The sequence below is a fragment of the Nicotiana tabacum genome, chromosome 7 (assembly GCF_000715075.1).
Source record: "Nicotiana tabacum cultivar K326 chromosome 7, ASM71507v2, whole genome shotgun sequence".
Lineage (NCBI taxonomy): Eukaryota > Viridiplantae > Streptophyta > Magnoliopsida > Solanales > Solanaceae > Nicotiana > Nicotiana tabacum.
The window spans coordinates 15,402,984-15,415,104 of NC_134086.1; the positions used below are offsets into that span (position 1 = coordinate 15,402,984).

At 32.0% G+C, this 12,121-nt stretch overlaps 3 protein-coding genes across 3 annotated transcripts; 2 read left to right on the top strand and 1 right to left on the bottom strand.

Annotated features, from left to right (window-relative positions):
• Positions 1-2,004: 2,004 nt before the first annotated feature.
• On the bottom strand, positions 2,005-5,700 carry LOC107828632 (DNA-directed RNA polymerase V subunit 7). The gene is made up of 2 exons (XM_016655983.2): positions 5,485-5,700; positions 2,005-2,932 (listed from the first exon to the last, which is right to left on the bottom strand). Exon 2 carries the CDS (start codon positions 2,923-2,925, stop codon positions 2,332-2,334), a length of 594 nt encoding a protein of 197 aa, XP_016511469.1. The 5' UTR covers positions 2,926-2,932; positions 5,485-5,700; the 3' UTR covers positions 2,005-2,331.
• Positions 5,701-8,149: 2,449 nt separating this feature from the next.
• On the top strand, positions 8,150-10,429 carry LOC142161994 (uncharacterized). The gene is made up of 3 exons (XM_075218288.1): positions 8,150-8,266; positions 9,503-9,935; positions 10,029-10,429. Exons 1-3 carry the CDS (start codon positions 8,150-8,152, stop codon positions 10,427-10,429), a joined length of 951 nt encoding a protein of 316 aa, XP_075074389.1.
• A 3-nt stretch (positions 10,430-10,432) lies between these two features.
• On the top strand, positions 10,433-11,627 carry LOC142161995 (uncharacterized). The gene is made up of 2 exons (XM_075218289.1): positions 10,433-10,618; positions 11,331-11,627. Exons 1-2 carry the CDS (start codon positions 10,433-10,435, stop codon positions 11,625-11,627), a joined length of 483 nt encoding a protein of 160 aa, XP_075074390.1.
• The last annotated feature ends 494 nt before the right edge of the window (positions 11,628-12,121 follow it).

Below are 12,121 nucleotides of genomic sequence, written 5' to 3' on the forward strand. Positions count from 1 at the left end.
AGATAAATACCAAAAATATAAGTCCAAAAGTAGTGGCATCACTGTCTTTATTCTCATGCTTTCGATAAAAAGAAAAAAGAAAATTTAAAAAGCTATGGCATTATATTGCATTCTTTGTCTTTTGTTTGCCAAAAGTTATTCCTTAATAGGAACATATATTATTTTTATTTCCTAGCCAAGAAAATGGATTTGACCCTTTATTTTAAAAAAAAAAAGTCAAGGAACTGAAGAGTTTATTCATGTAAAATTTATGTAATTTCAAGCTAAATTCCAGATTTTTAGGAATATCCAATAGTTAATCTAGAATATCTAAGTTTATTAAAAAAAAAGTGCAATTAAGTATTAATGAGTCATTTGTTTAATATGTCAAAATTAATAATAGAAGTATGATGGGGCAGAATGTCAACACATTATCTATCTGGAGCAATGAGTTAATGATAAACACTTGTCACTTCAGGAGCTTTTGGTTGTTAAATTTCCAGCTAATAGTGGGAAGGGAGTTGGAATTGAAAATCTTGATATTTTACTTAATATAAACAAAATTTAAATGTTTTCTCTGACTATTTTGTAATATGTTTTATAAATTAATTAGAAAATATTTATTTCTGAATTTGATAGAATTGGATGTGCATTTTGGCATTTTATTTCCTTCCTTTTCCTCTCTTTTTCATTTCCTTCTTATTTTTATTCAATTATTTCTTTTGTTTTTCATAGTTTTTGTTCCTTTCTTTTTTAGTGGTTTGTCAAAGGAGAAATACCATTATAGCGTGTTTTTTCCATTTTGAAAAGCTTTTAGAGGAAGTTTTTAGTTTTTACAGATGGCAAATTGGCAGTGGCTTATACTTTTCTCCATAGTAAAGCTAAGCATAAATTTTCATGGCTGAAACTGTCCACTTTATGGCTAAAATAACACTAAAAAGAGAGGAATCTTAGCCTTCAGTTATTTTACTCCAAATGTATTAGATGTTTTCACTTGACTATATTAGTATTAATTTTTAAAACTTTACATTGTTGGGAAACAAGTTATCCCATAATTAATTATTTCGGGATTAATTATCCCGAGATTGTTATTAGGGGTGTGCATTCGAATCGGTTTATCGATAAATCGAATCGATTATTTGTTATCGGTTTATCGATATCGGTTTATTGATTTATCGATATCGGTTTATCGATTTCGATTTCGATTTCGAATTTTCCTTATCAAGTTATCGATTTCGATTTTGTCCTCTTCGGTTATCGGTTTATCAATAAACCGATAAGGTAAAAAAAAAATTTACCCTTATTCTATAATATCCTTTCCTTTACCCTAAGTCTCTAACCCTATTATTTCATCTACCACATTTAAGAAATGATCATATTTAAAGCTCAAGGGAATGAAGTTCAAATTAATGGAAATAGAATTAGTCGTGATGATGTATTTTTATTTTTTTTATACCGTTGGACTGTTGGTGGCATACATTTGATCCCTTACTTTAGTTTCGGTGCATGTGCTTGTTGACACAATTTTTATATTATAAACGGTGTTCGTCTTATTTTAGCTTATTTTTGTCCATATTAGTTAGGCGTGTTTATAGCAATATACTTTCCGTGGAATCCCGCAAATTTTCTTATTGGTGTAATCGATAAGCCCCAAAAATCGATAAATCGAAATCGAAAAAATCGAAACCTTATTGAAACAATAATGATAAGCATATGTACAAATCGATAATCGATAAGTAATTATCGATAAGGGTCAAAATCGAATGGATAAATCGAATGCACACCCCTAATTGTTATCCCACCCTCACATAGGGATAAAAATAACACTAAAATCTTGTGGAATTAGTTATACTGCGATTTTATCCCTACCAAACGTGGGATAAATTAAACTCATCTCAAATTAATCCCGGGATTAATTATCCCTTGGGCCAAAAGATAGAATCTTGTAAAGGGAAAGAAAACAGAAGATGTTGAGGTCTTCACATGCAAAAAATAAAATAAAATCATTAAGGTACAGCCAAAAAAGAAATTAACATGCTCTTAAATCATTTCTTTCCATATAGTAATAAATAGTAAAGGAAGGCCTAACCATGCAAATAAGAGATACAAATACTTCCAAGATATCCTTTGTTACTTCTTTTGTAATGGTATCTCAGCCATTTTCAGTTCTCCAACATATTCTCAGCAAAGCTGTAACACTACCATTTACAATTATAATCTCACTGATAACTCATTCACATCTAATAATAAAGTAAATCAACCTATACAAAGTTTCTTGTTTTCCTATTTTGATGTGGTAACAGAAACTACTCTAACAATGCACCTTTCTCTTTTCCTTTCCTATAAAGAAATTTACAGCTCTATACCATCTAATCCATTCAGTGAAATTGGCCCAAGACAATCACCTTCTATGCTTGCAAGAATGTTGAAATCCCTAGCAACAGCTCCATTGTTCCATCTCACAGCAAACACAACAAATCGGACAGCCACTTCGTTTTCAATCCTCGACTGATCATCACCTAAGAAGAATGGTTTCTCACCGGAAAAATAGGTGTAATTTGGCATCTTTCGGACACTGAGATAAACAAACTTCATAGGTCCGCATTTCAGAAAGACTCCGTTGCTGACAACCTTGATCACAATACCAACCAAGACTTCCCCAGTTTTTGGTAAGAAGGAGCGAAAACAGAAGGTTACTGGGAAAATGATGTATTCTGATGACTCCATCAACTTTCCATTGCCTATTTTTTCTTGGTACATCTTTCCATTGCCTATGCTCTTCACTTTTGTTATTCGGAGAAAGTATCCGCAATCTTCTGTAACTCTCACACAAGCGAGGTGGTCCAAAAGATGCTTGATGACAACACTTCCCGGGACTTGTCCGCTTTCTTTTATATCTTTCATCGGAACTACCACATAGAAGAGAATTTCGAGGTCGCACAGCATTGAGTCCCTACATTTCAAACATAAAATAAGATAAATAGGACAGAAAACAATGCAAAAATAAATCAGCCACATCCTCTTGTAATTTTCCCTTTTTATTCTGCTGTAAACATTTCGTGAGCGCACCAAATAGAATCATATTGCCCAATGATGTAAATGGCCAGAGGTATGGGAAGAGATCACAGCGCCTAGAGCAAAATGAGTCGCAGCAAATATAGGTAAAATTTATCCATATGTGTAAGCCCGAATCAATAAGTGCACGACATATGGCTATGAAAACTGGAAAAAGATTAAAGAATGGAAAAAGGAAGATATACAACAGCTAATAGCACAGAAGGGAAATGCAAGGACAACGGATAGAGTTGTCTACTGCATAACCCAATGCCTTAATCATGTAATTTGAATAATCAACAATTACCTAAGTTGACACCCTAGTTAACTAATACTATGAGCACAACCATCATTAAAATGGCCAACAAAAAAACTATAGAGGAAACAAGTCAATTTGATAAGATAATTTGGCGTGTGGAGAGTGAGCAGTCTTAAGACCATCTACCATTGATAACGAGATTGGCTTCTACCCTGGGGTAGGGAGTGGATGGTAACCCTACGTAGGAAAAAGCACATTTAAGAGATGTAGAACTGTAAATTACAAACAAAATAGAGAAAGTTACATTGAGGATATTGCATGATCTAACTGTTCAATAAGAATATTGCATGATCGAGACGCCATTCTTCCAACCAGAATGCTCAAGAGAGGCTTCAAACAGGAGCTTTACTTGAAGACAGTGGGCGTCTGCTCAATCGTTGGAGCCAAGCAAATTGAGCAGCAGGCGACCTGGATAACTTAGCTCGCGAGTCGAGCAGAAAATTCAGTTTCTACTCATGGGATCTTTCGGAGTTTCTAAAGTCTTCAGTGTAACTATCCAGATTCTAGGTCTTTTGGACCTCACAAACTAACTAGGATAAAGAAAAAATTCTACCATTGGTTTCACGCCTCACAAACATATAAAATAGCCAACAAAGATCTTTGTGCCCTATCCCTTCTTAGTTCTTAATTGTTGAGAAAGCTAACTTGGAATGTTTTTCAAGAAAGTCCAGATCTTCACTAACATACGAAGTATTGACATACTTTGTTTTGATGAGGAAAGTATTTATATACTTTCTTTGTATTCATTTTATTGAAAACTTTCTTGCCGCCTCCAACAGTTTTATAAAAAGGTTGGAAGCTTTTGTGACAATGAGATCGAAAATTTTAGATGTTGATATGTATATCTGAATCTGATATATCACATTTGCGAGCTGCAATATCACATTTGCAAGCTTCAACATCAAAATATACCTTGAGAGATCAACGTCATCTACTTCAGCTTTTACAATAATATGAAAGGACAAACTTAAACGCAAAATGAAAAGCGGCTGACATGATATCCATCATAAAGCATTACATCTCTTAGCAAATACTCATCCAAATTAAGAAGGAAAGAGAACGCAATAAAGGACTGCGCTTTATTTCCTCTTTTTGCTTTTATTTTCCTTTCTCTTTTAAGGTATCAGTACAGACTTACAGTGTAACAAAATACTTGTTCCTACAACCTATGCATAAACTGAAAGAAAAATCAAAGTCAGTCCATTTCAAGATTTGGCCAACTTTGGATGAAACCTGATAAAACTTCTCCGGTGACGCTGAATGGGATTGCAAATAATTCTAGCCTAGCGGATTTCCCCGGCTCTCTATTGTCTTACTATATCTTTTTCTTATCGAAGCTTCTTAACGAAGCCCACCTTGAACTATGTAGATTCAAGCTATAATTCTCAATCAGAGAGATCCACATTCAACATAAAAAAAATAAAAAAATATCTACTTTTTTTTTAAGAAAAAATGCACTTAATATTCTGAGGTCTGAACCATCCAGATTAAGACCTCAATTAAGTGCAAACAAATGGGCCCTTGGTTCACCTACAGGATTTAAACTTAGGGACGGAGCTAGTGTTTGGTTTATGGGTTTGGCCGAACCCAGTTGTTAAGAAATCCATTGAGTATGTCCATATTATTAATTAAGAACTCAGTGACTTAAAAGGACTAGAATTATGAACCCATAAGCTTTAAATAGTGGCTCCGCCTCTGTTCAAATTCATGACATGTTTCTAGCACACATCCAATGTTGTACCACATTAGCCATTGAATCAAAGCCCAAAAGGCAAACATCCATAGAAAATTCTCATAACGAAAAGAGTACAACAGCCACATAAATCAACGTAATTCAAGACTCACCCACTAAATTCTTCTAAAGAGAAGCAAAACCCAGAGTTCCAAAAGCACATCATTTCAAATGGAAGATAAAACAAAAACCTAAATAAACAAAAAACTACCCCTACAAAAACCTCCGATTTTATTTGTTTTCTGATCTCATGTGAAAAGGGTCATATAACTAAAATTGCATTTGTTATTTTTTACTGATCTCCTGCAGTAACATTTGTAAATCGACAACAAAATCAAATATCTCAAAAATTACAGAAGATAGAATCATTAAAAAGCAAAGATTAGTAACGAATTCTTACACAGAAAGAAGAGAAATTTGCAGTTGCTTTTTTGGGAGCTTTACGAAGAAGAAGTATTGAAACAATTATGGAAATGAAAGGGAGGTATAGAGATGGTTATAGCAACTTTTGGGGTTGGGAATTGGGACGATTCGCTTATTGTGTACTGCCCATTTTTCTGCAACTCTTCCCCAAATTTGCAAATTTTGTGACCTCTTTCTATTTTCAAATATCATGTTTGTTTCAAGTTTTCGGGAGCCAAAAGCAATTTTTTAGAAATAGAAAATTTTACCATATTTGGGAAATAAATTTTTAAAAACAGTAATAGAAGCATTTTTTCTCATAGTCGTGAGTCGAGCATCTATCGGAAATAACTTTTCTACTCCATCGGAATAGCATAAGATCTGTATACACTTTCCTCCTCAAACCACACTTGTACAATTTCACTATATTATTATTGTTATTGTTATTGTAGTAGAAGCAGTTTTTCTAATGTAAGGTTGTAGTTTTTCCAGATATGAAAATAGAAAGTTAAGATTTTTAGGACAAAAATATTAATCTAGATGAGGTAGTTTTGACTCGTTACGGAATTTAAAAAAAAGACTTTTGAATCTTGCGCTCTTAAAGCCTAAGGGGTAAAAAGTTTTGTGGGGTCATGACATTTGTGTGGTTATAAAAATTTCGCATTAAGGTTAAATGGATAAAATGAAGAGTTTAAAGTTAAATTATTTTCCATTATAAAAAATGTATCATCCTTTTTGAAAAGGACTAATAAAGAAAACGTATCATTTAAATTGAAAGAGAGGAAGTATTATTTAAAATATTTTTTCTGTCCCAATTTAATTGATGTACTTTTTTAGCGTGTCACAAATTATGTAAAAAATATAATTTTTATATTTAAAAATAATTTAACTTTAAATTTTTTCTTTAATATTCTTAATAATTTGTTTTATATGATAGTTTAGGAAACATATCATTATTTATAAAAAATATTTGCCCATTTTGTTCCGGAAATCTGAAATAGAAGATGACAGATTTTAATTAAATAAAGTTAAATCTTATTCAAATCTCTTAATAATAAATAATTAAGATTGTTTTTAATACAATACTAATTGTAAATTAAAGCTATGCATGTCATTATCTTATTCAAATCTCTTAATAATAAATAATTAAGATTATTTTTAATACAATATTAATTGTAAATTAAAGATATGCATGTCATTTTCGTAATTAGACACCCAAAAATACTTTTAAAAACAAATTTGACCATATACAAACTACTAACTTTTTTCTAATTTGACCATTACAAGCTATTTTATACAAACAAACTTTTCTAATGATTTGGCCAAGCACAAACAGTCTAAAAAATCTTGTTTATCCCATTGAATTTTACATTCACTTGACTTATGGAGAAAAAGGCTAAAAAGAATTAACACCAAAAATATTAAAATCTTGCTTATCACAATCAGTTAAAAAGAAAAAAGAAAAAAGAAACATCTGCAAATCACTCGCTGAGATAAATATTTTGGAGAGAACAAACCCCACCCCAAAACCCTCACATTTTCACTATATCTCCACATATACATATTCATGTTGAATGTCAATGCACTTTATATGTGTCTTTTTGTATAGATTTTGAGTATGGCTCTTGTCCCCAGCCACCAATTCTACCCCCAGGTACAATTCAATTATTCCCTTCGAAAAAACAAATTTTCATACACCCCATAATAAATATTGTCAATCAAGACTGCCTTTTTAAGAAAACCCCACCAAAAAAAATCAAATTTTGTGCTGAAAAACAAGCCCAGAACATGGAATTCAAAATCCAAAGTTAGTGCTACTAGTGTATTTAGAAGTTCTTGAATAGGTAAATGGAATGAAACCCATAATGAAATTAAGCTAAAAGAGCCCGAAATTGTGCTTGGTTATAGGAATAATGGGGATACATCTAGTTCTGATTGTTAGATAAATAATGGGACAAAATAATCTAGCTTCAATAGTGTAATCATTGTTCTTGAGGTTGTAGAAAATAAGCAATTAACTCGAATTTTTCACAATAACAGAATTTTCCACAAGAGATGTATATTTTCAGATGTCTAATGTTAATCCCAGGCTACCTAATTGACCCAAAATGCCAAGTGCACAATCTTGACTATTAATAATAGAAAAATTTTCACAAACCACTATTGTTTTGTGGTTATTAGTTAGCTGTAGCTACCATTTAATATATTACTTCTTATAGCTATGTTTTCAGTTTTTTTAGAATGTATTCGATGTATTTAAGCTACTGTATTCATGAATACAGTAGCAAAAGTCGGCGTGAAACATGGGACTACAGCTGGATAGACGAATGTATGTGGGTGTATGTGATTGTATTCGACTGTATGTCGCAACGTAAACTACGCAATTCCAGGTCTATTCAGATTGTTTTAACGGAAAGTGTACAAATTAACATAATAGACTCCTAATATAACTCAACTAACCCAATTACATCACCCATAATCATTTTTTTACGCGAATAATCTGAATTTTTTTTCCTAAAACGTTATATACATCAAAACATAGCATTCGCCGATAGTCTATTTCTTCTCTTTTCTGTTTTTTTTTTTCGTGTGTGCTTCTGTGTTCAACAAATAAAATAGAGAATTGATACATTCATATACAGAAATCGGTCAACCAATTATATATGGCAAGTTTAACAGTTCTGTTGAGTCATTCTGGCAAGTGGGACAGTGAGAGGAACTATGTCGATTATTCGATTGAGGGGATACTAATAAAGGAGTATGCATCGTATAATGATTTGGTTTCTTCAATTTCTAAACAACTCGACATAGATTTGCGATCAAAGTCAATCAAAATCTAATACAAAGTAGATGGAAATTGCAAGCCAATGAAAATACGTAACGACATGGGTTATAGGGTGTATGTAGAGTTGAAAAAGTGAACAGAAAATTCGGGGTATATCCTTTGTGCATAACTACAATTGACAAAGATGGTGTAGCTGGAAGAAGTTTAATTCTAGGCGACATTGTGCAAATTGATGAAGCAAATCAAAGGTGTAATTTTGATACAGATTATACACTTGCTATCGAGTTTTTCAACTCAGGAGAACCAATCGAGGTGTTCGAATTGGACACGGCTTTGATTATTTCAAAAACTAATCAAAGAGAAGTTATGACTGGACAATTATATAAAGATAAGGCTACATTAAATAAGGTGATGGAGCATTATGCAATATCTAAAAGATTTCAATTCCGTATTGATAGATCTAATGATATCAGGTTTGATTGTTATTAACTACAACTTATTAAACGTCTAGTTATATTCAAATTTATTATTATGTAAAGTGAGTGTGAATTTGTATATTGTTTCCATGACAGTATGTTGTATTTAGATGTATTTAGGTTTGCTTGGGTATATTACATAACTTTCAAAATATTAAACATATAATAATTATTAACGTGAATATGGTATACATGTATTTGTCGGGTATTTTAATGATGAATACTAATTACAGTGACTTTCACGTGATGTTCGTGAATGTATTTATATGTATGTGGTTATATATATATATATATAATTATATATTATATTGATAAGGAGATTTTTATTTATATGTATTCAGATGTATTTGGATGTATATTAATGACTTTGCATTACAAGTGCTGCTGTATTAAATAATATATTACATGAGCTTTCTATGTTTGTTTTTAGATGTATTTATATGTATTTAAATGTATATATATATATATATATATATATATATATATATATATATATATATATATATACAATCTTATTCACATGTATATGTGTGTATTTTATAATAGTATATATATCTATAACAATGTATTCACATTATATTAGTTAATTGTTAATCATTTATACTCATCGTATATATTCCGAAAATATTATTTGCAACTATATATTATTATGTATGTCTGAGGATTGTAAATGGAGGTTTAAGGTATCTAGCATTAACAAATCACAAATGTTCAAAGTGAGAGAGTTCAACGATAAGCATACATGTCCGTTGTAGGATAAAGTGTATGAGCAACGTCAAGCAAGTAGCAGTCTTATCGGTGGTATGATTAGGTACAAGCTTACTAATCATAAGAGGAAATACACCCCAAAAGATATAATTGATGATGTGAAATCAGATTTTGGTTTAGATGTTAGTTACATGTTGGCGTGGCGGGCTAAAGAAAAAGCAATAAAATTTTTGAGGGGTGAACCGGCTGATTCATACAATAAATTACCAGGATACTTGTATACAATGGATATGACATATCCTGGTTCGCACATTAGAATGGTAAAATCCCCACAAAATGAATTCATGTATGTGTATATATCCTTGTTTGCCTTTATAAAGGGGTTCGATCAATGTAGGCCCATTGTGATTGTGGATGAAAGCCACCTAAAATCGTATTACACTGGGATTTTCGTCTCGGCCAACACGTTGGATGGTGCAGGTGAGTATGGGGATTATAATAAAATGTGATAATATTACTGCATATTGAAGATTGAAATACATATTTATAATATGTATGCAATTGTCTTTACAGGTCATATACTGCCACTAACATATGGTGTTATTGATTCAGAGAACGATGCTGCTTGGACGTGGTTCTTTGAGCAATTCAAGGAAGCATATGGTGAGAGGGAAAACATGTGCATCGTTTCAGATAGGAACGGGAGTACCATCAAGTCTGTATTAAGAGTGTATCCAACGGTATCACATTTTGCTTGTATATGGCATCTTTGGAACAACGTATATAAGAAATTCAAAAGGAGTCATTCAAAGTTGAGCGAGATATACTTCTCGATGGCAAAAGCATACATACAGACTGAGTTTGACAGTCTAATGGAGAAGGTGGAGAAGGTAGATATTAGGGTGAAGGAATACTTGGAGTTAGCTGGATACGAAAAGTGGGCTAGGTTGTATGCACCCGTTAATAGGGGATAGACAATGACGTCAAATATTGCTGAGTCAATCAATGCCGCACTTGTGTCAGCAAGGGAATTGCCAATATACGACTTCCTCGAAGAAGTCAGGAAAATGTTTGGACGTTGGAATTGCAACAATCGGAAAGAAGCTTCACAGACATACACAACACTTGGAAAAAAATACCAGGAGATGTTTACCTTGAATGAGGCAATGTCTACACGAATGACTATAAGTTGCCTTTTTTTAAGTCATTGTATCCTATATTTAGCCCTGGTACAAGGTGTATTTATTTCCGATATAATTTCTACTATTCGAAATACATAACTTATGTTCATTGTATCGTTAGTTGTATCTAATGGCAGGGGCAGACCTAGTGCATAGACTACGGGTTTCCGGGAACCCAGTAACTCTTGCGTAGACCATGTATTTATATTAAGAAATTCACTAAATATTGGTAAATATCTGACTATGAACCTAGTTATTACTGCATATTAATCTGAAATTACGGTAGGAACCCATAAGCCTCAAATCCTGAATCCGCCTCTGTATAATGGTTTTGTTTCTAACCATATGTATGTCATAAGTAGATAGTTATTGTATATAACAGTATTCATCAGTCAAGACTCCTCTTTAATATTCTGCCAGCATGCATATAGTATGTATTCCAATGTATTTAACTGTATATACTTATATGTCTTTGTAGTTTATATATACAAATATGTTTGTATTTAATTTAATATATATTGTGATTCTGAAAGCTAAATAAAAGTTTAATACTCTATATTAAAATCATATTTAATTTATATATATATATATATATATATATATATATATATATATATATATATATATATATATATATATATGGTTTATTGTGGTTAAATGTGCTCAAAACTTATAGGTCTATGTTTAAATGTAGGTGGTACCATCGACTGAATACTTGCATACGGTGAACGATGAAGGAAGGCATTACACCGTGTGCCTCTTAGAGAGAAAATGCAGTTGTGGGCGGTTCCAAGTTGACGAATTACCATGCCCACATGCTTGGACTGTCTTGAAGAGAAAGTTTCTAATGCCAGAAGATTATTGCTCTGACTATTACAAATCAAAGTCTGTTGTAATGACATACGAGGTGCCCGTGTATCCGATACCGAACCGAAATGAATGGAATATACTAGCACATATATCAGATGAAGTTGTATTACCACCCAAATGAAAAAAATCTCCTGGAAGACCAAAGAAGAAGTGCAATAAGTCGTTCAGTGAATTGCTGCAGAAAAAAAAATCAACATTCGTGTAGAATATGTAGGCAGGAAGGACATAATAAGCGTATTTGTAGAAATGCTCCACATAAAAATTAGTTCACCTTCTGACTTGTATTAACGCTATAACGATTTGTCATAGATTCCGGTGACATTTTGAAATGATACATGTTGGCTTTTTTCGCGAATATATTCTGGATATATTTAGTTGGTGTATTAAATCTGAATACATAATTACAATACAACTATTATATTAATTCATGATCTCTGAATACAGATGATTACAATCTGAATACATAGTTGGTATATGATCTCTGAATATTAATTATACGTATTCGAATACATCTGAATACAGATGAATACAATCTGTTATATACATACGATATGATTATATTGTAAAAAGATGTAATATTTCATTCATCAAAACTAATTCTTTTTTTTAATACAT